At 39.2% G+C, this 26,650-nt stretch overlaps 1 protein-coding gene across 1 annotated transcript in view; it reads left to right on the forward strand.

Moving 5' to 3' along the window:
• Positions 1-26,650, forward strand: part of THSD7B (thrombospondin type 1 domain containing 7B) — a 730,694-nt gene that overhangs the window by 688,681 nt on the left and 15,363 nt on the right. The window contains exons 18-23 of the mRNA XM_004774248.3: positions 53-168; positions 2,248-2,365; positions 18,333-18,478; positions 23,819-23,978; positions 25,027-25,200; positions 25,301-25,396. Of these exons, the coding sequence (XP_004774305.2) occupies positions 53-168; positions 2,248-2,365; positions 18,333-18,478; positions 23,819-23,978; positions 25,027-25,200; positions 25,301-25,396 (810 nt within the window). The remainder of the gene's footprint in view (positions 1-52; positions 169-2,247; positions 2,366-18,332; positions 18,479-23,818; positions 23,979-25,026; positions 25,201-25,300; positions 25,397-26,650) is intronic.

The raw sequence follows: 26,650 nt of genomic DNA on the forward strand, positions 1-26,650 counted from the left end.
TGCTCGCATGACCATAATTCTGAAATTCAGTGTGGTGATCCTCTACCTGTAGAGTGGAGCACATGCCAGCTGAGTGAAAATGCCACCTGTGGGCGAGGCGTCAGGACCCGCCTTCTGAGCTGTGTGCGCAGTGACGGCAAGCCAGTTGGTGTGGACCAGTGTGAGCAGGTAATGGGTCCATATTTATATTTCACATTTGAGGCTTTCTGTTTCTTAGTATTAGGCTGCAACCTTGATGCTTAATATAAAAGACAACCTGATTCCTTCTTGAAGCTTCGGTTCAGTGAGAGTAAGAAAGAACTGGTGTGGGGCAGTTATACCCCCTTAGTTTGAACTTGGTCAGAAATGACTGGGAAAGGTCCTTTTGCCTTGAGGAGAAGGACTCATTAAAAAATTATTGTTACTACTTTCAAGGACATATATAGATGTACTTAGTTAGTAGCAAACTATTCACATCCAGTGACTTGAATGTTTAGATAGGACTCTGTATTAGGCTGGTAATTTATTTACATATGTGAATACTGTGCCTTGCCTATAAGGTGAACACTGACACTTGTTATTAGAATGTGCTGTTCATTTGTTTAGCAAATGATTGCTAGATAAGTAGCACAGTTGTATTTTTCTTCTCAACCTAAGTTAAAATGCCTCCCTGCCAAGTTCCAGTTAGTGGGTTCTGAATTTTTATAATGTTATGTTTCCTTTCTTTCCTATGATAAACTATGTAGAGCTTGGGCAAAAGCTGTAGTCAAACCTGTTCCAAAGAAGTTGCATATTAAAATCTCTATGGGGACAGTTTAATAGAAGTAAGGATGACCACGTTCTCTCATACTGGTAGAATCACCAACACAGTCTTTGGAATAATTTGAAAATACAAGGTCAGTTAACTCAGGCTTCCACAGAGGCTTCCTAAACAAACTCACAAAATGAAAACTGGTCCCGTTTCTCCTGACACAGGAGAAAACCAAACTTCTCTTCCCTATCCTGACTGAAGTATTCTCCTATTAAGTAGTATAAAAACAGCTCTCTAAACAAACAGGACAGCCATAGACAATAACCCTGAGACCAAGCCATCTAAAATTAGATATCCTATTTGGTGAAATTCTAAAACTGGTTAAGACAGGGCAGAGTTCTGTTCACAAGTGTCAGTGCTTGATTTTAACATTTCATTTAGCCTGTTTCTCCAAAAGTTGTCTGCTTTAGAAAAAATAAATCACCAATGTACAGCAATTCCAAATAAGTTAAAAATCTTACATTTGGTGTAATATAATAAATCTTTGCTTTTGATACAAAGTAAAATGTAAACTATTCAGTAATAGAAAAATAAGTTTCTCTGCTTTTCAAATACTATGTGTTCCATAAATATTTAAAGAATATTAGTTTAAAGAAGTCTCAAATTATTAACCTATCTAGAGTATCCATGTATCTCAAATGGGTTGAAGATCCTATGTAGTAATTTCTCTATTGCCTATGCAGCATGTAATCATGTTCATCATCCATTTTAGCTTGGTGTGGACGTTGCTAACATTTAACATGTGTTGCATGTCAGAGTTTTCCTAAATAAGCACACAGTCTGTGATTTCTGTAACAGGATTTTTCATTATCCTTTCTGTGTTTCTTAGATGACTTATTTTCCTTCATAAAGATCTCTTCTAGTTTGGCCATTAAAAAAATCTACTAATTTTGCCTCCATGCTGGTTTAAGAAAGGACAAGAGGAAAATAAACTAGACCACCATTTTTTTTTTTTTCGCAATTTAGAGTATTAGGTCATGTTTTCAACCTAATATGTGGTTTTTAATGAGCACATTTGGGTTGTTAATTTTGTTTTTATTCTTATTTATTTATTTAACTTTTAGCCTAGATAACTGTTAATTTTGTGCTCTCTTTGTACTTTTGGCCCATCCAGAAGTGCAAGGTACCTGAATTTAATAGCGAGGCTTCCTCCTGCTTCTGTGCTTGCTCAGCGAGGATGTGTTCTATAACTGTCTGCTTTCCCAGTACCCTAACTGCAGGTCTATTCTATAGCTGAGGATTTTTTAAAGAAGAAATTTGGGCCAACAAACTTTTATTCTGTGAAGTTAGGACAACCATTTTCTAAAACTGCCGCCAGTTTATATAAGAAAAATATTTTTCCATACAAAGACATAGAAAGATTATTATCATAGAATAAAGTTTTTCCCATGAAAGGTGATTTGGTAGAACAGTGATAGGATTTCTGCATTAAAATCATATTTTATTTCCATCTGCAGCGTAACTTGGAGAAGCCTCAGAGAATGAGCATTCAGTGCCTGGTGGAATGTGCGGTCAACTGTCAGCTCTCGGGGTGGACAGCATGGACCGAATGTTCAAAGACCTGTGGCCATGGAGGTATTTGGGTTCCCTGTGTTTGTCCCCAGTAAACACTTTGGATGATGATTATGATGATGATTTTAATTTTATTTTTTTAAACTAGGCTCCATGCCCAGTGTGGAGCCAAATATGCAGCTTGAACCTCACAACCCTGAGATCAAGACCCGAGCGGAGATCAAGAGTCGGTTGCTTCACCAACTGAGCCAACTAGGTGCCCAACAGTTTGGTTTTTAAATACCTTTCTGGATGCCATAGCTTGACAAATGGGCATAAGGCACGTTGGCCAGTTGGTGGAGGCAGTGTGAGGCTGACCCAGAGGGGAAGACAGATAGAACTTGCTTTGTATCAGTCCTTTCTGTCAAGGTAGAGGTTGCAAGCCTGACCTGGCCACAGTGGCAGACACCAAAAGCGCTGGTAGCCCAGTGGGACACTGTTTTTTCAAAAGGTCATAAATTCGAGGTACCTGGGTAGCTCAGTCAGTTAAGCATCCAAATCTTGAGTTTGGCTCAGGTCATGATCTCAGGGCTCTGTGCTGGGTGTGGAGACTGCTTAAGATTCTCTCTGTCCCCCTCTCTCTAGCTACCCCTTTCTTGAAAAAAAAAAAAATACTGGCCTTCAGTGATTGACTGTTCCTCACTCAAATATTTTTGAAATAAGTATGTCTTTTGTAAGTAATTTTGTGTCAGACAAATCCCCAAATCAAAATAGCTTAATATACCAGACTAGAGACTACTTTTCCGCTCATCTAAAAGGGTTGTTTGCACTTTAGAAAAGTCAGTCAAGAACACAGGTTGATGGAGGATCTATCACTGTAACATGACCAGTTGTCTCTGGAGGGTGCCTTCCAGTGGGCTCTATGCAGGGTTTGATGGGAGGTAGCATACATCCCTTCCATCCATATTATACAAAATTTAGTGCCATGTTCCAGCTCAATGCAAGACGGTCAGGCAGCAAATGTAGTTTCTAGATGGCCAGTCACTTCTCAGAAATAGTGTTCACTATGGAGGAAAAGGAGTATAAATCTATAGTGAGCAGATAGAAACCATTACCACAAGTTTCTAGGACCTCAGTGGACAAATGATATACAATAGCAAGGAAAGGAAACTGATACTCAGAAGCTAGGCAAATGGATATATAGGTAGCACTCCAGCACCAGACTAAAGTGAGGTCCAAGACCTTGTCCCTGGAAAAGAGCTCAAGAAAATAATTAGAAAGCACAGACTTGTGGTTTAGGATAGGACTGTGGTTCTGAAAAAGATTCTAGCTTATTGTAAGGTAGATATCAGAAATTTGGAGTAGGGTCCTAGGGAAAAGTCTTGTTGTATGGTTAGGTACTAAGCAGAGGAGAAGGGAAGAATTGCAAGTTGCAGGAATCATGGAATCAAAATGGAAGGAAGATATAAGAAGACCTGGATCTGATTGCCAACAAAAATATTTGGGACAGATTTCTAGAAGTGACTGGGCTACTGGCACTAGAATATAGGCTGATTTCTAAGCTACCTCCAAACAAGTCACTGGAGTTACAGATAATTCTCTGCCTCCGTTGGGATTATCTGAGGAACTGGGGCAAGATGCAGCATGGAAAAGGGGCCCATATGTGAACTCAGCTATCAGATTTTGGAGGGCAGAGCTGAAAACAGTAGTCAGGATCTGTACTAGGAAAAATGTGGCTAAGGAAATTGAAAACTATTTCTGCAAAGAGCATCATTCACAATGAAAATATGAGAGTCACAAGTCCAGTGGTGACATGCCATATCCTGTGCAATTGAGAGCCTGTAAAGAATCTCAGGAAACCAAATGGAAAATCTGAAAATTTCAGTGATTGACTGTTCCTCACTCAAATATTCTGATTGGCAGCATGGTATAGTCTCCAGTGGGGCATCCACTTAAGCATTAGGTTAATCTAGGTTCAAGTTGGAGATGTTTAGGGAAATTACTTAATCTGATTCTCAGCTTCTTTATCTGTAAAATAGAATTCATGCACACTAAAGGTGTTTTTCGTTAGAGAATTAAATAATATGAAGTATATAAACACCTAGTACAGTAACTGACACATCATGGGAGTTTACATTGTATGTTAATTTCCATCTCTATCTTCGTAGCTCCCAATAGTGGAGAGGGTCATCAGAGACTCCCTAGGATCTTTTAAGGATTATTCTATAGACTTAGGCACTCTGTCTCTCAACCTCATTTCTCATCCTTTTACCCCACTTAAAAGCCACATATTATAGTCATAGCCCAAGTGTATTTTTATTTTTTAATTTTTTAAATTTTTTTAAAATTTTTTATTTATCTTCAGCATAACAGTATTCATTATTTTTTCACCACACCCAGTGTTCCATGCAATCCGTGCCCTCTATAATACCCACCACCTGGTACCCCAACCTCCCACCCCACCACCACTTCAAACCCCTCAGATTGTTTTTCAGAGTCCATAGTCTCTCATGGTTCACCTCCCCTTCCAATTTCCCCCAACTCCCTTTTCCTCTCTAACTCCTCATGTCCTCCATGCTATTTGTTATGCTCCACAAATAAGTGAAACCATATGATAATTGACTCTCTCTGCTTGACTTATTTCACTCAGCATAATCTCTTCCAGTCCCATCCATGTTGCTACAAAAGTTGGGTATTCATCCTTTCTGATGGAGGCATAATACTCCATAGTGTATATGGACCACATCTTCCTTATCCATTCGTCCGTTTAAGAGCATCTTAGTTCTTTCCACAGTTTGGCGACCTTGGCCATTGCTGCTATAAACATTGGGGTACAGATGGCCTTTCTTTTCACTACATCTGTATCTTTGGGGTAAATACCCAGGAGTGCAATTACAGGGTCATAGGGAAGTTCTATTTTTAATTTCTTGAGGAATCTCCACACTGTTCTCCAAAGGGGCTGCACCAACTTGCATTTTTACCAGCAGTGTAAGAGGGTTCCCCTTTCTCCACATCCCCTCCAACATATGTTGTTTCCTGTCTTGTTAATTTTGGCCATTCTAACTGGTGTAAGGTGATATCTCAATGTGGTTTTAATTTGAATCTCCCTGATGGCTAGTGATGATGAACATTTTTTCATGTGTCTGATAGCAATTTGTATGTCTTCATTGGAGAAGTGTCTGTTCATATCTTCTGCCCATTTTTTGATATGATTGTCTCTTTTGTGTGTGTTGAGTTTGAGGAGTTCATTATAGATCCTGGATATCAACCTTTTGTCTGTACTGTCATTTGCAAATATCTTCTCCCATTCCGTGGGTTGCCTTTTTGTTTTTTTGACTGTTACCTTTGCTGTGCAGAAGCTTTTGATTTTGATGAAGTCCCAAAAGTTTATTTTGGCTTTTGTTTCCTTTGCCTTTGGAGCCATATCTTGAAAGAAGTTGCTGTGTTTTTTTAAAGATTTTATTTATTTATTTGACAGACAGAGATCACAAGTAGGCAGAGAGGCAGGCAGAGAGAGAGGGAGAGGCAGGCTTCCCGCTGAACAGAGAGCCTGATGCAGGGATCCATCCCAGGACCCTGGGATCACGACCTGAGCCGAAGGCAGAGACTTTAACCCACTGAGCCACCCAGGCGCCCCCTAAGTTTATTTTTAAAATGCAAATCTGAATAGTTGTTTTCTTATGGACTTTTAAATCTATTAAACAGATACCCATGTGCCAGTTCTTGTTGAATGTGTTTGGGAGCAGCAGTGGGTGGAGGTACACACTTGCCTCTTCTCATGGATTTACAATGTAGCTGAACAGTAGACCATAAATCAGCAAAGACATAATACTGTATGTTGATGAGTTCACTATGGACTCAAACAAATGAGAGGTGGTTTTCACATTAGTGATGTCTTTTGTCAGAACAACTGGTTGCTAAGGAGTCCAGCAGTGACTCACCCTGGGTATTCCACAGCTATAAACACAGTAGTCTCGTCCTTATGGGTTTCTGGGAGGGGTCTCTTTTACAGTGGTGAAGGGTAGCATGGAAAAGTAGACAAAGGATGAAGTCCTGTACTGTAAACATGGTCCACCAGGACCCGTGGGATCTCACCTATGCCTGCCTCTCTTTGCCCGTCACCCTCCCCTGATACATTGGCTCTCTCTGCTCTCATACAGTGTATTTCAGTCATCCTTGAGTGTGTGCTACTTTTCCTTATGTGGAGCATCTTACTGTCAACCCACTACTGCCTCCTACTACTCTTCTCATGCAAGAAGTGAATCATTTGTTATGTCTGTATGTCTGAAGGGCCAAAGACCCTGTTTGGGTTCTTCATGAGTGAATTCTCCCCAGTTCCCTTGAGCATATGTGTGCCTGACATATTGGAGGAATTTCAGTTAATATCTGTCATTGCCCCTGCAGTTCTTCATTATAGGGGAAGAACCCACATACTGGATCACAAGCCCAAAGGCAGCCAAAACTGCCAGTGGATGTTTTCTTCACCCTCGAACTAAATGCACATGTCTTAGGTACCATTACCCAAGAATATGTTCAATGCAAAAGAGATAGACCTGTTTATTATTATTTTTGCCTGGCAGTCCTAATTCTGCCACTGTACCAAGTCAATGAAACATGACAGAGCTCTGTGTTATACTAATACACTACCTTTAAAAATAAGACCCTTAATTTTAAGTTTAATACCAAGTATTTAATTTTTCAAGCAGTTTTATTGTGCTATGGACTCAGCAGCCTGTTTGTCTATTAGAAAGACAAAAGCAAACAAAAGAAAAACTTTCCCAAATCTGAATCCCACTATTAGAGAATTCTAGGTAATTAGAGTTTGAACTTAAATTCACCTTTTCTAAGCCTTAGAATAATAAACAAAGAGAAGCAATCAAAGATTTCCTAAGGAAGTTACTGTGTGAACTAAGGTACCAGTGGGACTGGGGAAGGAATGTTAACTACTTGGAGAAATCAAATTACATAAAGCTCTTGGAAGTTGTCGAAATAGTATGCACTGGCATTCAAAATAGCACTAATTACAAGTTACCTCTTGCTAGTTTCTAAGGGTCTATTAGGATATCTTCTTGGGAATCCTTTCTTGATCTTTATATGTCTTGATCTCCTGAATTGTCAGATGTAATTATACATTTAAAAACACATTGCATAATCCTGATATCTGTCAGACCCTCCAGTGATCTAAGGGTGTGTGTATTCTGTGTTTCTTAATTCATTCAAAAAAGATTTATGAAGCTTATATCTATTATCCTGGCACCTAACAGTGTCTTCTTTCATTGTCAAAAGTGGCAGTGTGAAAAATAAATTATATGGTGACCATGCCAGTTAGATGTCTGTTCTTGAAGGCAGGACTGTTGAAGTGTATTCATGTTTTACAAATATTCATTGGATGCTTTCTGAGTGTCAGTTGTTCTCGTAACAGCTGAGCCCACACTGTAAGGAACAGAAGGGATCCCAGGCAAACAGAGTCCCCTGACGTCATACAGTGAATGTCCAGTGGAAAAGTAGTTGGTGATGATGACAATACAGATAGCAAATAAATGAAGATATAAACACAGAAATAACCAATATCCACAATGAAAGCAAAATCGATCATGTGATGGAGAATAAAGATATCAAGTAGTTTTCCAGGGAGTGAGGGACAGGGGAGGAAAGACCACCCAAGAGGTGATATTTATGTCAACACTGAATGGCGAGGTGCCACAGCTCTTACAACTGGTGCTTTCTTTAGGAGGCTGCTCTTACTCAATTCACAAGTGTTCTTAGACTTCCTGTTACATTGAAACTCCTTGACTACCTGTTACATTGAAGCCCTTGTCAGGACCTACAGACAAAATCTAAAAATCAGTATCTTTGTAATTATATTTGTACCCAATTTCAATCTTAACAAATAAATTGAATGGTACAAGGAAGAATAGAACACACGGGCCTAGAATTTCTAAGCACCCACCCTCAGGATTTTGCAGAGAGAGTCTTCAGCTACATTCCATTTTACCCCACAGTCCCCAAACTTGTCCAGTTCCACCCCTAATCTTAGAGCCCCACTCTTCTCTGATCATCACCCGCCCCTGCCCCCACCACAGGCGGATAGTAACGTTTCCAAAATGAGAGAATTACTTATTTAGATCCAGCCTTAATCCTCAGGCACAACCTAAAAGCAACAAGCAAACAGCAATAATCAAAAGCAAAAGTGTATGGCACAGATGAATGTGTTTCTTAAAAGAAGCCAAACTCTGGAGCTGAAAGGGTTGGAAGCTATCATCGGAAAGCATCTGTACCTTGTCCCTTCCGAGACAGTGTGCCAGCAGCTGTCTTTTGTATGAGGCGCTTTCATTTTTCCAACTGTTGGTAGCAATGGGGCAGAAACCATGAGAGGAGAGAGTTTATTTAGCCACATTAAAGTGGGCAAGAAAGTTGCATGGGAGTCTGACTCCAGCACCTGCGGCTCTCCGCGGACTTCTTTATCAAAGGCAAAAAATTCACACAGTTGTCGCAGTTTATCAGTTTCCTGGCTGTCAGGTAAACGCTGGTGTGCTGACTGTCCCAGGTGCTCCCCCCACGAGCCACACTTCCGCCATCAAGTCCACAGAACTACCTTGATCTGGGGAGAGATTTTAAAATGAGTTCTTCCTTTATTTTCCAAGTGTCTGGATTGTCTCTTTAATGTACACCTGATGCTTGGCATAGACTTTCTAATTGTGTTAAAGATTTCAAGGTCAGAACAGTTTGAATCCAATTTATTTCACGTCAGAGAGAGACTGATTTTAAGCTTCCACTAAGGAATCTTTTTAGATAGATTTCAAAGATCAAAGCTTGTAATAGAAGAGCTTAATATTTGGATTAGTCATGTTCTTTGTTGAATTTTCATCAGTTCAGTGGAATGTAGAACTCCCTAAATTTAGCATATCATGAATTATTCATAATTATTATTTGACTGATAACACTCTAAGAATGTTATTAATCTCAAACTGATTTTTTTCCTATTTTGTATTTTTTAATTCAGTGTATATGAGTTTATGTTTTCTATATTATTTAAACCAGCCTGATTCTTCTTTTCCCAGATGGCATATAATTTTTCTGTCAACTCTGGCTTATAATGCAAAAATAATTTTGTATTAACTCCAAAGTACCACCCCTTTGTGATCTTTCTGGCTTTTTTTTTTTTTCTTTAAGCAAAAATAAGCTGGTAGTCTTCAGTTTTAGTGTCTGTATAAAATGTGATCAGTGTGGTATCCTTGACCAGGCACAGTCCAATAGTTATAACAATTCAAACTTACTTGTTATATCAAGTAATTAGTTCCTATGACAAGAGAATAAGAGCTAAATTATAAAATGGCAGAATGGGGGATACAAAAGACTGAACAAGAAATCAGAAGATCTGAGCTTTCAAGCTAGCTTTTCCAATGGCAAGTTGTAGGTCTTTGAACTAGTCTTTGGAGAACTCACTTGCACTACTTTTTATCTGTAAACTGATGAAATGTTAGAATAATTACTGCTTGACATCTTTTGGTTAAAGCCACAATTGTTGGAGGCAGAAGTGTTTTAGTAACTTTTTACAATAGTACTATGAAGTATAGGCATAGGCAGATCTTCACAGGCGGGGTAATAAACAAGTAACCTGCTCAAGTCATGTAGTTGGCTGGTTCTGGAGGAAAGATTGAAACCCATGTTCATGCATCTCCAAAGCCCCATTTGCTCCGCTTGCCCCTTTGCATCTGAAACTGTACTTGTAAATGTTTGTGTTATATCCATGACCCTGTGTATCACTGTATAAAAATTCTCATAATTTATAGGAATATTTAAAAATAAGTAGAAGAAATGGATCTCAGATTAGGACACAAAGGGCAGTAAGAGTTTTAAGAGGTCTCCCAGAATTTTAAGCCTACTAAATGTATACTTGTTTCCTAATCAATAATGTTGCATATTATGTAGCACATCAATCGGAATGTAGCTACAGAAATCCACTATGACCTGGGAAAGGTGTGACTGGTGGACACAGTAGGAGCAGGATGACCAAAATCACTCTCTCTGCCCTGCTCCTTTTGCATCATGTGAGGAGCTCCTTATTGGGGTATCTCTGCAGTATATAGGTTTTTACAGTCATCCATCAAGTTTTGTTAGCTTTTAATGGGACAGAAATTTGATTGTTGAGTGGAGACATGGAGATGAATGGCTAGAACACACTACAGAGAAGTCAGGAGTTCTTGATTTCTAAACCAAGTTAAGGGTGCCTAATCTTCTGTCCTTGAAAGATCTATCACGATCCGTGATACCGTGGTATGTCTCAATTTCTGAAACTGTGGTCTAGTTGTTTTTTACTTAGCTGACCTCACTCCCAGATATATGGTCAAGTCTTGGACTAGTCTGCTTTACTGTGAAAGCCTTATAGAATCTTTACTGTGAAAGCCTTATAGAATCTTTATCTTGCCTAACTTGAGTGTTCTCTTCTTGGATGAAAGGTATCCGGAGGCCTGCAACGATTTTTAGGTAGGCCAAAAAATCCTTCTGTAGGAAAAAGCTTTGGACTGTAGCTCTGAATGCAGAACTTTTGCCATATCTTCCTTCTCTAACACTGCGAACTATAGGCCAAAGATCAGTCTAAGTTGCAGATCAGGGCCAAAATTTTTCCCCACTCTGTTACAGTAGAGTGTAACACTGATCCCAAATCCATGACCACCAGAGTGGATATTTAAAACAGTGTTTACACTTAAACTTAGATATAAAGTCTAGGCAGTATTTTTTTTTAATTTGGTTTTCTTTCTTTCTTTCTTCTTTCCTTTCTTTCTTTCTTTCTTTCTTTCTTTCCGTAAACACACCACATGTGGGGCTCAAACTCACAACCCTGAAATCAAAGGTCACATGCTCTACCAACTGAGCCAGCCTGGTGCCTCCAAGAGATATTTGTTAAGAGTACAAAGAGCCTCATGAAATAAATTGAACATTTTAGACAATGTAACTGTCCACTGCTTTCAGGAATGTACTGAGAAGTACCCCCAAACAAATAAAGAGCTCTCAGAGTGGAAGAGGTTAGTACTATAGTTGTAAATACCTTTTACTAAAGGAAAATAGGAAATATATGAATACAGGCAACACATTTATTGTACAGGGTAGACCTAAGTATACATTTCAGACTTGTCCAAGTGGTCTAATAATTACAGCACAGCATCTGATGCCTGACTTGGACCAGATTGAAAACCTTTGAGAAGCACATGCTTTTGGAATAAGATGGATCTTTGTTCCCACATAGCTGTGTGACTTTGCAAAAACATATTTAACTTCTCTGAGCTTCAGTTTATGAAGCAAGAATATTAATAACTGTGTCTGAAGCAGAGTCTGAGATTGGGATTCTTGTTGAAGTGATTTATTTGAGGGTAGTGGGGAGAGCAGGTACTCTCTGGGGAAGGGAGAGCCAAGCAAGCAGGATAAGGAAAGGAAAAAATCTAAACTAGAATGTACTTATATCACCTCTGTATCATAGCACATTGTATTCACTTAACTCAGTCCCTCCCTCCATAACACTGAATGCTTTTGTAATGCAAAAGGTATTATACCACAAACTGTCCTAACCAGAGACATAGGTGATCAAAATTGATTAATAGATTGAACTGATCAGCTATTAATGAGGTTTTTATGAGCAGCCCCTGGCTTCTTTTTTGTCATCTGCTGTTATTTGTTACTAACATTAAGTAGCAGGCACCAAAATCTTAAAGATAAATCCACAGGAGGAAATCCTTAAAATGGAAACACCATATTAAATAACCTAATTTTTTGTTGAACATCAGAAAGGACCACCATCAAGTTGAAGTTAGTGACATTGAGCCCCACCTTTCATGGTGTAAATTGGCCAATCCCTTGTAGATGTCGGCTGTGGAAGACCATTATGCATAAGCCTTGAAAATTCAATTCCTATTCAAAAGAAATAATGCCCAGGTGGAAAGCAAACCAGTCCTGATATTCAAATAACATGCTATAAGCTCAAAGTGACTTCTTATACTACTGTTGTTCTATTTCCATGTCTGCAGTGCATTGGAGTTTGTGAGTATGTTTATCTAAATTGCTCAGGTATTTTATTTAATGAACTATTTAAGATTACGTAGGCATGTTCTTTATTGCTCATTATTCTCGTATTTCCTTTTCCATATTCCCCTCCATACCTACTTTGCATTGTTTGGTCATATTCAAGCTGCCCAGAGCTATCAAAACCATAATTTTCAATTAACCCAATGACCATATGTCAGGGCCGCAGATGAACTATTGTTTAAAGCATGCCACTATAAAGGTATATGGTGGCTGGCTCCTTGGATCTGGAAGTCTGGTCAGAGAACATTGCATCGACTCCATTTCCTTTTATGAATTTATACAGTGACAAATATTTATTTTGTGAGGTTTTTTACTGCTTACATTTTCCACAGCCCCTGTCAGTGGAGCCCCAGAGTGAAGTCTGAATACTTCAGTGGGCGTGTGATCTGGTCCAATATCCTTTAAACCTATATGTAGGCACCAATATAGTCCTCTCTTCGGGTGTGTGTGAGGTGTGTGTACCTCACTGTCTTTTCTTCCTGGCATTCGTACCGTGCAATTCTTTCTTCATCACTGCAAGTAATAATTGCTATTTTAACAGTAGACCCAATATCACTGTTGCTCATAATGAGTTCCCAATGTTCCTCAAGGGAGGAGAGAAAAAGAGGGAATTGCTAGCAAACCTACCCTACTGTAATTTGGGTCTTTATTAAATTGGAAAGATATTTTGTAAGGGAGTGCTATTCTCTCTTTTATAGCCTGAAGAGTAGATGAACAGAGTCGATTTGGGTTTTTACATCTCGTTGGTACTGCTTGTTAAACATCTTATCTATAGCTGCCATTGAATTCAGTTCCAAATAGATTCCTAGCCCTCTTTTACTGAAAAACATAAACCCAAAAAGAGGAATCCAGAGAGAGCCTCCAAGAAAATGCCCCCATTTTTAGATTGGAAGCATTGGGATAGGCATGGTAGAAATCTTCACTCTTACTCTGAGGGCAGAAGGAATCCAAGCTACGGTGTAAGAGGTTTGGTGGGTTGGGACCAGGCAGAATCATTAGGGATTTCATAACTGTATGCTTTTCATATCATAAGCCCAACAGAACACAAGGAGAAGCAGTCAGTGCCAGTTGTAGAAATAGATATGAAATATCAGTTGTTAAAGTAAATGGCTAAAAATAGAAGTTTTAACAACCAACTGCTGTAGTTTAGATACTATATGGTGGTTTATATATGGTATTTTTTTATTTATATAACCAATGTGAGATGTTGCTAAGGAATCCTCATCATCTCAGTGCTTTTCACCTGAGTCAGTATAATTGTGAATTCTGAGGGAAGGAAAAGCCTTTATAACATCAACATATTCACTAAGGAACTGACCGTTTACGAAGCTATCCCCCAACCAACAACCTTTCTCCATTGACACATGTTCTGTCATTCCATCAGAATATTTGCTGATCAGTCTCTAGCTGCAAATAGAGTCCATACCCAGAACAAAAGGATACAAAATGGAACCATTTGTACATCAAAGATTAAAGGGAGCTCGTGAGAAAGTTGATGAAAAGTGAGTCAAAGGCCAAAGAATGATGATCAAACTGCAAAAGTCAATCACGAAACAATGCATCTTTTATAGGATAATGACAAAATTACATAAGAAATATTAATGACTGATTTATAATTTTTCCTAATAATGATCACTTTGTAACAATTATCATCCACACAGTAGTTGATATTAGATCAAATAAACTCCACCCACATGTTTCTATTTCCAGAAAAAGTCCCATTTCGACTTTATTTTAAAAAATTTAATTTCCATTTAAATAGACTGATTAAGTGGCATTTCTCCTCACAAGAATTATCCTCAGATAGTAAGAACTTTCTGTATACTTTATATTACAGAAGAGGAAACTCATGTTCTGAGGAGTTAAGTACTTCCATGTAGTCCCATCACTTACGAGCTGTTAATCTGAGAGAAATGTTTCCAACTAGAGAATTTTGATGCCAAGTCCAGGTTTCTTTTCACCGTACATCAGCTATTTTAAACTTCTCTTTCCCTTACATTCTATATCACGTTGAAACTGAATATCTTCAACTGGGCCACATTTTCCTCTGCTTTTCCCCTCACATGGAAATTCACTATCACCAAAACTATTTCTTTAGGCTCCTGATTGTAGGGATTCCTTTTAGAATAATCAGCATTGAAAGATACTGCCTGGCTGGATATTCCAACCTGTCTGATGTTTGGAATCCTGGGCAATTTTAAACAACTACCTTTGAAGATGGTGGGCCTCCTCACTGATGCCATCTCTATCTGTATCTAGATCTGTATCTGTATCTGTAGCTAGATTTAATATTTACAACTGCAGGACTTGTGAAAGAGTGATTAACTTCGGGAGTGCTTTCTCTGATAATTTATACAACCCAACTATCCCTGACATAAAGAAAAGCCCCCAGGGGGCTCAGTTGGTTAAGGGGCTGACTTCAGATCAGGTCATGAATCTTAGGGTCCTGAAATCGAGCCCTGCCCCCTTGCTTATTGGGGAGCCTGCATTTCCTTCTGTCAGCCACTCCCCCTGCTTGGGTGCACACAACAAAAAAATCTCTGACAAATAAAACTTAAAAAAGAAAAAAAGAAAGAAACTTATATCAAGTACCCCACAGAAACCTTTTACACACTCATGCCTTCATTAGCAACATTTTGTCACTGAACTTTAATATTAGCCACTTAAACATGACAATACGCTTCAAAGTATAGGATTGTTATAAGCTCCTTGGTTTTAAAATAATGTATTCTTGGTAGTAATTGGCATTGTTTGAAAATCTTATTTTTGTGTACCTCACTGTCTTTTCTTCCTGGCATTAGGATAGCAAAAGGCAGAGAAATCCTATGGCTGTGCTTTCAAGGAATGATTTTAAGACTTCCATTATTTCAAAAAGTAATAGCATCATTTTTTTTTCTGTTGAATACATTAGGTTCCCCCCAGCTCTATGTCCAGCAAAAGATATCTGTCACTTTAATAGAAATGACTAAAATAGTTGTAAAGTATTGGCCATCTACATGCCATCAATTCAAGCACAAACTTGAAATTATTTGGTTATAATGAAATAGAGCCTCTTTAGCTGTGATAAAGGCAATACTGCATTGTTATTATTCTTACAGCTATGGATAGAATAGAATCCAATTATAATGACATTTAGGGTAATAGGTATTTAGGTCAAGAGGATAAACATAAAGAATATTATAAAACTGAGGAGTATTTAAGCAGGAATTAATGTAAAATCTTGAACCAAATGTATTCACCAAGCAGGGACAAGATTTCAGATGACTGATGTCCAACTACTATGATTTGAATTGGGTCATGCTGGGGAGAACATCAAAAATGCATGGTCTTCATAGGAGTTCACACCCAGGAAGAATGGGTTGATTCTGTCGTTAACCAAACACATGTCATTGCTGACTCAAATTTATCTTCATCCGAAGTTCCTTTTATGTTTCCCATAAAAGGACGTGGTAAGTGGTTATCCTTGCTCTCTCAATTCAGGACTAATACAGCACCCTCTGGACCAAAACTTTGACTTTGAATCTTGTCTTGCACCTTACTCACATCACTCATTTTGTTGACCTTAGACAAGTGAGTTAGAGTCTCCCTCCTCCTCCTTATCCAAAGTATTGGAAGAATTTTCCTTTAGAGTTGTTTTATCCTTCCGCATTTAAGTATTTAGAACATTACCTTCGTACTTGGTACTTGCTCAATAATTGATATATTATCATACATTTTCAGATACCAGATATTACATAGACAATGTATAAAAATATGAATTTAACAGATATTCAGTTAGTGCTTAATACATGTGAAGCACCGTGTTAGGGACAAGAGCCTGAACCTTAAGGATGAAGAATGGGGTGACTGGAGCCTCCTAGGGGCACATGGGTTTCTCAGTGAGTTAAACATCTGACTCTTGATATTGGCTCAGGTCTCAATCACAGGGTGGTAAGTTCAAGCCCCACCCTGGGTTCCACACTGGGAGTGGAATCTAACTCAAACAAAAACAAAAACAACTTCTAGTTTTCCCCATAGGTTTTCTCAGAGAGAATTAGTTTAGCACAAAATCTGTAATCTTCTAGTAGCCAGGAAAAGGTCTAGTCTAGTGAAAGATGAGTCACTCTTACTCATCCCCGAACTTGAGAACATCTGAGAATTATCTTGACCCAGGGCTTTCAAGGGAATTCTGTGTTGAAGTTCTCCCTCACTTTCCATTTTTCTTAACATAGAAATCTAGAATCTGTGACATCAATTAAAAGACCCCACTTTAAATAGCTTTAATAGGGGCGCCTGGGTAGCTCAGTGGGTTAAAGCCACTGCCTTTGGCTCAGGTCATGATCTCAGGGTCCTGAGATCAAGCTCCACATCGGGCTCTCTGCTCAGTGGGGAGCCTGCTTCCCCCCTCTCTCTGCCTACCTTTCTGCTTACTTGTGATCTCTCTCTGTCAAATAAATAAATAAAATCTTTAAAAAACAACAACAACAACAATTTTAAATAGCTTTAATAGCACTTCCTCAACATATTCTTCCCCTAGCTCTGTTTGGACCACACTGGCCTCTGTCAGTGCCACAAATGTGGTTTGCTCCTTTGCATCTCAGGGCTTCTTCATGTGCCCTTTCTTCGGCAACGAGACACCTCTCGTACATCATGCCTGGCTGACTTCTTCAGGTTTCTGCTCAAAGGTCAGCTGCTCATGGAAATGTTCTGACTCCTTCCCAGACTGGCATGTACCCCCATAACATGCTGTCATGGAACTGTCTGTTGTTGTTGTTGTTTTTTATCACAAATACAATTAAATAGTTAACTTTTTAACAATAGTGGAAGGACATCATATTCACAGACAATAGCAATGAAACTAGTTGTACCTAGTATTTCATCAAAAAAGACAGATTAAGGACAGGAGTGAGTTGGGGAGAGAGCAAGAGAGAAACTCAGACATTTAAATTCTGCCCACTGTTCCCCTTTAACAGGTTTAAGACCTGATGCTTATGAGTGGGTGTTAAATAACATGGGAGCCCTGCTTTTTCCTTGGCTATTCCTATTAACCAGTTGTCTTTTTTTTTTTTAATGAATTGAAATACCAGTATTTGAGCATATTTTTTTCAAAAATCCAGCCTCCTTCACACAAGCCAACAACTTCATTCATCTTGTGTTTAGTGAAAAAACAATTTGGCTCTAAGCCGTAGGACAATTGTCCCTATTGAATTAATTGAAAGATAGTCTGGAGACCTTGGGATGGCAACTTCCTAAGTAATTTTCTAGGATAATTTAGGTTGTGTGTAATTTTCACCCTACTTGCTAATTTAGAACCTACCAAGAAAGATATAACTCTATTTTTAATATTTTTAATTTTGGCCTAAAGTACATGATCTATGAGGGCAGAAGCTAAATCTGGCAATTTCATCCCTGTATTCCTAGCACATAGCAAGATGCCTGGATCATACTGCAGCTTAATAAATATTTGTCAAATTAATTAGCACTCCCTCAATGTTTACAGGATCAGTCTATTTGGGCAACAGTACAGAGTTTGGAGTTAGGAAGACTAAAGTAAAAGGCAGACAGAATTCCAAGACCTTAAGCATTATGGAAATCTTCCATAACCTGCATGTCTATAGGAAACTTAAAATGGCAGGAAAAACTGAGAGCCAGACATGACAAAGTTGGGTGTATTTTAATGAAGACTTGTGTATGTAAGACAACATTCTGTCTTGTTTTTTTTAAAGATTTTATTTATTTATTTGACAGAGAGAAATCACAAGTAGGCAGAGAGAGAGAGGAGGAGGAAGCAGGCTCCCTGCCAAGCAGAGAGCCCGATGCGGGACTCGATCCCAGGACTTTGGGACCGTGACCTGAGTCGAAGGCAGAGGCAGAGACCCACGGAGTCACCCAGGCGCCCCATTCTGGTTTTTTTGTTTTTGTTTTTGTTTTTTTAATTCTCTTACTAAGCCAGCCTATAAACAAAAAGCCAACACCTTCTTTATCATTTTAGGTCAAATGAGCCGGGCTCGATTCGTCATTATGCCAACCCAAGGAGAAGGACGGCCATGCCCCACAGAGCTGACCCAGCAGAAAACCTGCCCAGTGATGCCTTGCTACAGCTGGGTCCTTGGCAACTGGTCTGCATGTAAATTGGAGGTAGGTCACGTGATGATAGTTAAAGAAATGCTTTTTAGTTGGTCTAAAGCATTTGTCTGCTCAACCTGTGTGCGGATGGAATAGATTTCACAGCACTAGGGGCCTGGCACTATGTATTTTTATGCAATAGAACACACTCAAAATTACAACCGAATGACTTAACCTTATGCCGAGAGTTATTGCCAGGAAAATAGCCATTCATTAGGCATGGATTCTCATGGGATCATGGGACTTTCTTTTTCTTAGGTATTCTCTGGAATACAATGTTATGTTCTTGGCTTGTTGAAAATATCAAAGTATTATTTAATTAGGCAAAACCCTGATGCGATGGAAATGCACAGCTTGCCTTATTTCTTCAAGAGGCACTTTAAGGCTTAGACAAAATCTTGCATATGGGCAGAAAACCAAAAGTGTATGAAAGTTATATTTTAACATTATTACACAAACCAAGGTTACTACATTTTCCTCAATGATTACTTTTTTATTGACCTGAAATATAAATGCCTAGCAACATCATCATATATCACATACACAGAGCTTTTGCTAGATCAGCAAAGATCCTCTCTTGCATTTTCTCTGTGGTTTCTTGTATAAGAAAAAGCACAATTGATTTTCTTTAGGTTTTTATTTTACTAGTTTATCCTTCAGTTCATATTCCAAAGCACATTTTAATTAGGTAACAATAATTGTGATTATACGTTATGAAATCTGCCGAGTATTCTCCGAGAGATGTTTAGTGTTCTTGTCAGAATGACATTGTCATGCCGCATTACTGTCTTGCAGAAGTTAAATGCCCATGGATTTTAATAAGTCCCAGAGGAACAGCAGTGTGTGGTACATTTGTTCAGTCTCCTTTTTACAGAAAATAAGAGAACCATGCTCATTAATTCAATAGTAACCTAATGGCTTTAAATACGAATAATTTGTCTATGAGTTGAAAATCATCTTCTTTCCTAAATCTTGAGCAATTTCCAAATGCCGCTTGGAATCCCAATAAGGAAATGGAAGGAATGTTTTTCCTTAGCACGGTGATAACTGTTGACAGAGTAGAGAAAATAAACTCAAAGAATTCAGGAACCCATTGCAGGGGAAGGGAGATGAAAGTTAGCAGGGAGGGTGGGAAGATGCAGGCCTGATAAACCCCTTACTCCAAGTCTTGCCAGGCATACAATTACTACTTCTACCTTACTTGTTCTTTCGTACCTTCCCTTTTAATCTTCTCAGGTGTTAGGAGCCTTTCTTTTCTTTTCTTTTCTTTTCTTTTCTTTTCTTTTCTTTCTTTTTAAGAGTTTTTATTTATTTGATAGAGAGATACAGCAAGATAGGGAACACAGGCAGCGGGAGTGGGAGAGGGAGAAGCAGGCTCCCCACCAAGCAGGGAGCCCAGTGCAGGGTCAAGCCCAGGACCTTGGGATCATGACCTGAGCCAAAGGCAGATGCATTAAACCACTGAGCCACCCAGGAGCCTTTCTTTTTTTTACACACATATCTGTCCACTTGTCCCATGGGAACATTATGGGGCTATGCCAAATGTAGTGTTTCAGGTTGCTGTCACATATTGAGCTTTTGCCAGAATCACAGGAGTAAGAGCGGTGGGTTGTAAACATTTTCTTCAGAAATTCCAGTGGGGGTTGGGGGTCATCACATCCTTTGGAGATAGCCAGGCTTTGAGGCCATGGGAGCCCCTAGCAGCAAGTGTATCCTCAAATCTCAGAACTGCTTCCGATTTCTAGATGAGCTTCTTCTTATTCACTGGCACCTCCAGGCAGGAGAGAGGTCTGCAGTTTGACTTAATCCAGGCAAAGCTCTTGAAAAACACATTTGGAGTTAATTGTTCCAGGGTTGGCACCTTACCCAAATGGTGGGTACCCCTTCAGCCTTCTTCCCTAAGAATTTGGAGTGACTAAAGCTGTTGGAAGGTCATGTATTTGCGAACTCTCACCTGTCACATTTTCCTACCTTGTGGTTGAAATAAGTAGCTCTGAAACAAGAAGAAACAAAGGTACAGAAAAAGAAGAGGTGAAAGAGAAAGGGAAGCATGATGATAGGAGTTGAATTTTGCCCGAGTTCAAGCTGCATTTCTGCTTTTCTTGAAGCCTAACTGTGAAATCTTCATGAGATGGCTAACCCATTATCTTTCTGGAAGGTTGCCTCTTCTTAAATGTATATGTCAACAGAGTTTGGAACAACTGATCAAAATACATGTGGGCCTCTGCACACAAAGGAAAATCCCCACTCGCACAGCTGCACCCCTGCTTCTCCTTGTCCTTACCTGCCAAATACAGGTTGGGCACTCACTCCCTGAGGGTGGTGGGGATATCCACGTAGCCCACTGCCATCCAATGGATCAGACCAGCAGAGGAGCTAACACAGGGCCCAGCGGATGTGCCAGTTTAGCCACAATCTTACATGGAAAGAGATTAGCACAAGGAAGCATTCATCCTCGGGCTTTACTTCTTTAGTGTTTTCTGATTTTTTTCTTTCCAGAGTCCTCCGTTGGTAACATGTATCCACATAGAGATTGATAAATCTGTTTTAGGAGCTCAGACTCCTGAGTCTAGCGGGCTTTATTTTGGTCAAGGTTCTGTCAGTTCTTAGCTCTGCAAATTTTGCCAAGTCTGTAAGCTCTCCAAGTCTGTTCTTGTTTTGTTCTGTTTTGTTTTGTTTTTTGTTTTCATCTCTTATCAGGAGAGATCGTACCTGTGTTTCCAGAAACTTTTCGTTGGGATTACACCATTTTAATACAGTGCTTACCATGGTACCTGGCATAAATTAAGAGCTCAATCAATTGTAGCTGCTATTATAATTTTGATTAAAACTGTGATTATGATTATTGTCACCATCTGCCTATCCACATCTGGTGGAGATGCCACTTCAGAACATACAATACGTCCATCAATGATGGGAACAGAAGAGTGTCAGTGGGGGGATCCTTGGTTATTGACAGTCTTGCTCACAGAAGCCTAGGTCTGTTTTCAGCCTCTAGTGTATAAAGCTTCATGAATGAGAGTGAGTGAATGCTTGCTTTGTGAATGAGATTATCCTTCAGATACTGATTTCTCTTCATTTTATGGCTGCTGTTGTCAAAGATGGAAGAGATTCAGGTTGGCTCTGGATACATACGAGAAGCATATTATTGTTTGTCCTGGTGTTTAAAGGCATCCCTGATGGAGACTTGTTTCCTGTCTTTTCAAACAAAACTCTAATCAGTTGCATCTTCTGTTACCCAAGTTCCAGACAGCACATTTCAAATGTCATACATGCTACTGTGCCTTCATACTCTTCTCTCCACACACTCTGTAGCAAAACATCACCTTGGACAAGTCAGCAATGGATCCATCATCCAGGATAACGACTTCTAAGAGAGACCCTTAAAAAAGAAATTCTACTTATACTATTTTCCACTTTAGAGAGTAAACATTTTAGAGCTAAATGAATCTGCTGCGAATTAAGTCTGAACCTCTCTCTCCCAAAAAAATGCACTTGGGTCCGAAATTAGGGTGCGTTTCTTTTGACAGTTTCATAGTGGCCAGAGAAATGACTGGAGCGGTTATGAAGTGTTGATAAATCAGGTGTGAAATTGTCATCTTGGATAAAGAAATGCTAGCTCTTGTTAAAATCTCTAGAAGCAAAGGTGATGGCCCCAATTTATGTGCCTCTTCAGATTTTCAAGCTTTAAGTTGCTCCAACTCGGACCTCCTCTAAGTTACACCTTTTCTTTCTTGTTAATAGGTCTTTGAATCCTAACTTCCTTATTATGTAAAGCATTTTTCTCAGCAACCGCACTGTACCAGCCTGGATATCCAGCAGTCTGTCCAACAACCTGCCCTTGGCACTCAGCAGCTGCTGCCACGATGCCTGGCCCTGGTCGGTGTTCAGCAGGCCCAGCACCCACCCCAGACCTGCTCCATGCTCTGGCCCTCCATTCTGACTGCACTGGTCAACAACCTCCTCCTTCGTTCCTGCCGCTCCAAAGGCCACAGCAGCTCCAAATCCTTAGAAAGGCAGTTTCTGGCTCCTGCAGTGGGGAAGGCATAAAAAGAACATAAAACCCAGTTTTCCCAGTGCAGGGCACAGTTACCAGACTGCCACCTAATAAGGAGTTGATGGATAAGAGCACGTGGCATCCCTGATTGCAGCAGCATGGGTGCAGAGAACTTGCTCTAGCTCTTTCTCTCTCCTTCTGGACTCCCGCCATACGATCAGTAGTCATGAAAACTCTACCTCTTCCACTGAATTCTGGAACTAGCGGGAACTAACATGGCTCAGAAGTGTAGGGGAGTTAATATTGCCTGGGATTGCCTCCCTCCCTCGTCTTAGATGGTACCAAGGCATGGTGTTATCACATGGCCTGTCTGGAAGACATGGGTGTCCAAGAAGCCAGCTGGTAACTCACTACTTTGTGAAGTTGTGAAATTGAGGCCAGCTTGATAACTCACTACTTTGTATTTGCTTTCCCTCCGTTCCTGCTGTAGTTCCTCACCTTCTCTCTTGCCATCCTGGGATTTTACCTCCTCAGCATAGAAGCTCTGCCTTCCGCTCCATTTTCTATGGTACTTATGGAAAAAACAGAGCTGCTCTCTAAAGCTATCCTCATATCCAGTGGACTTATTTTTGAAGTATGAACACCTGACAAAAACTGAGGAGAAAATACTCATGAGTATCTGCCAAACACATTATAGTGGGAAACCTTTCATCAGGCAGATGGTTAGGTCAGATAATCACTAAGAGCTTTCCAGTTCTATGTTTCTGTTTCTGTGATACATTGCACAATTTTTTTCTAATTGCCCAGAAAAATCTGAGTGGGATTTATATTAAGTATCTTTTAAAAAAAAAATTATTCAAAAAGAAGGCATGCTGGGAAAACAACTTCTTGTGGCAAGAGAGAAAATCGGTGTTTTATTGGAAACCCCAGCCTATTCCATATAAGAAAGTACTGAATTCCCTACCAAAGAAAAACAAGCAAAGTAAAAGAGAAATGTGTGCCCTGTGGCTGTACCCATGCTCTCTTGGGGAGTGATTATGGATTAGGCCATTTTAATACATACACCTAGACAAATTCTGTATTGTTTGTTCTTTTTCAGTCAATCCTGGCTGAGTTCCGAAATGAATCGTCCTAATCTGAATACATAAATTCCATGGAATAAATTTGCATTTCTACTTCAGCTTCTCTGTCAGCTCTAAGAGAATTGCTCATTGATGCTTTGTTGTCAACAATTGAAAGATAACTCCCAAGAGAAGGAAGCTACTGATTTTTCTTGGGTGAGAGGTGGCCAGAGCCAAAAACCTGGGAGATGCTTATTGTTTGGGTAATTCTGACAGTATTCTTTGCTTTAATAGGGTGGAGACTGTGGGGAAGGAGTCCAGATCCGCAGCCTGTCCTGCATGGTCCACAATGGTTCAAGCTCTCAGTCAGCTGTAAGTGTAGACGCTGCACTGTGTGGAGAAATGCCCTTTCAAGACAGCATCCTGAAACAGCCATGTTCTGTGCCTTGCCCAGGTATGTAGTTTTAAACGATGGGAGGGACTTCCCTGTGGATTTTTAAAGTCATTAAAAAATTTTTTTTCCTGGAAAAGCTCTCATCAAAATTGAAATTTTGAATTAACAATTAAAAATGCAATAAAATTATCACTTTGGAAGATCCCTACAGCTTCAAGGAGGCAAGGTAGGTAAGAAGCCCCCCCAAAAAAAAAAGAAAAAGAAAAAGAAAAAAAGGCACCAGACTTGGAAATTTAAGAATGAAGTTAGAATTTTGTCAAATCACTGATGTTTTATCAGGATCATAGAATCTAGTGCCTTGGACCAATGATTGTTCTATCTAGAAAATCTGTTAATAATGCCTAACCTGACAGTGTCTAACACACTGGCTATCACTCGAAAAAATGCTGACTGGCTCCTTGAGTTGATGAACCCCTGAAAGATGGTGTGTGGAAACAAGTAAGGCTGTAGGTTCATGAAAAAATTATGTAATTGTCAAGGTAATTATTAGTTACATAAAATGTATGAGTTGATTTTTAGTCCTAATAACCAACCTAGCTGATATGGCCTTTCAGGAAGCTGAATAGGTCCAGGTGTGTGTAGACACATACATCTATATACACACACAATTGTGTATGTTCAAATTATTAAACATCCTTTAGACTCAAAGATATCCCACTTCAGATACCAGCTTCTCCCTTTTATATGGTTTCTATGGATGTCTATTTTATGACGTTACACCTCTCTTTGAAAACTGAGTTATTGTTTTGAGAAGTTTATTATTACTAGAAGGTACATGGTGTCCTCTAGATAAGGCTGCCATGATTTGAAGTGAAGTAATGAAAATTTAGTTTTTTATACTTTCTTGCTAAACTAGGTTAAACCATCAATCATCATTCGTAGCATATCCTAAGTGAAAAATTGATCAAGTTGGCATGTATAGTGTGTACAACCCACCCCTGTCACTGTGCCATCACCACAGATGCCATTGTGTACCCTTTCCAGGTAAACGTTTTCAAATGCCAGTTTTCATATTATTTTCCTTCCTCTGCCCTGCACAACCATCCAGGAGACTGCCACTTAATGGAATGGTCAGAATGGAGCACATGTGAATTAACCTGCATCAATGGAAGAAGCTTCGAGACCATGGGCCGCCAGTCTAGGTCAAGGGCATTTATAATCCAGTCTTTTGAGAACCAAGACAGCTGCCCCCAGCAGGTTCTAGAAACACGCCCCTGTACAGGTACCAAGAGCACTTCTCGATTCTCAGCCTTGATTGATCAATGCTTATTCTATTTTTATGTGAGGTGTAATAGAACCGCTGTTATCATATTTACTTGCAGGAGGCAAATGTTATCACTACACATGGAAAGCAAGTCTTTGGAACAATAATGAACGAACTGTATGGTGCCAACGTTCAGATGGCATTAATGTCACAGGTATTCCTGCCTAAGATTTGTGTGGGCACTTCAAAAAGATCTCTGAGTGTTGCTGTTTGTGAGAAGAATTAGCTTACAAAGTATAAGAGAAGACTGAGCAGGTGGCCTTAGATGATCTTCATAGCAAATTGTCATTAGGCCTTATTTTGTTTTAAATTTTTAATTGAAGTATCCTTGGCATAATAGCATTAAATTAGATTTAGGTATACAACATAGTGATCCAATAATTATATACAAGATGCCCACCATGATAACAGTATTACAGTATAATTGACTATAGTCCATATGCTGCATTTTACTTCCCTGTGACTTATTTTATAACTAGAAACTTGTACCTTTTAATCCTCTGCACCCATTTTATCTGACCCACCCCCCTACCCCCATTTTTTGCAACCACCAGTTTGCTTTCTGTATTTATGTCTGGTTCTTTCTTTTTTGTTGTTGTTTGTTCATTTGTTCTGTTTTTGGATTCTATGTATAAGTGTAATCATATGGTATTTGTCTTTTTCTGTCTTGCTTATTTCACTCAGCACAATACCCTCCAGGTCCAACCATGTTGTTGCAAATGGCAAGACTTCATTCTTATGGCTGAGTAGTAGACCTTTGCATCTTAGAAAGCAAACAACTTTATCCCAAGACCCATAATATCCAACAACTTACACAATAAAATTTCCTTAAATATCATGTTCTGAGACAAAGTCTGAAAAAGACACATGGGAGTTTAAAACAACAGTCTCTAAAGTTTTAAATCATGTACCTTCTCAGTAAAAAGTTTTTGAGGACATATCTCAACATTCTATGCTATACGATGCTACCATATCATATTATAAAACACATACAAAAGTTGAACGTAAAAGGGTGGATAAAGATATAATAAATTTGTTAATGGTGCAAAAAATGTATCGCACTGGAAGCTTGGTTTTGGGTATTTTGCTAGTCATTATTATTAATATCTAAACATAGATGGATCAAAGGTTTTTTACTCATGACAGTGGATACAATCTGTACAAATGATCTCAATTTTAAAGTTTTTTAATGCCTTCTCAGAAAATTGTCATTGTTTTTACTGCAGCTGACAGAGCTTATCATATCAATGAGAATTTCTATTCTTCCATAGGAATGGAAGAATTGTCAGCCCTGTCTTTGTCTTGTTTGCCTATATTTGTGTTATTGTATTCCCTTTAATCCATAGTTTATCCATATGGTAATTTATTTTAAGCTGCTTGCCCATTCTGTAAGTTATTGTTGAAACTG

This window comes from Mustela putorius, unplaced genomic scaffold, assembly GCF_011764305.1.
Source record: "Mustela putorius furo isolate JIRA1106 unplaced genomic scaffold, ASM1176430v1.1 tig00003867_pilon_pilon_pilon, whole genome shotgun sequence".
NCBI lineage: Eukaryota > Metazoa > Chordata > Mammalia > Carnivora > Mustelidae > Mustela > Mustela putorius.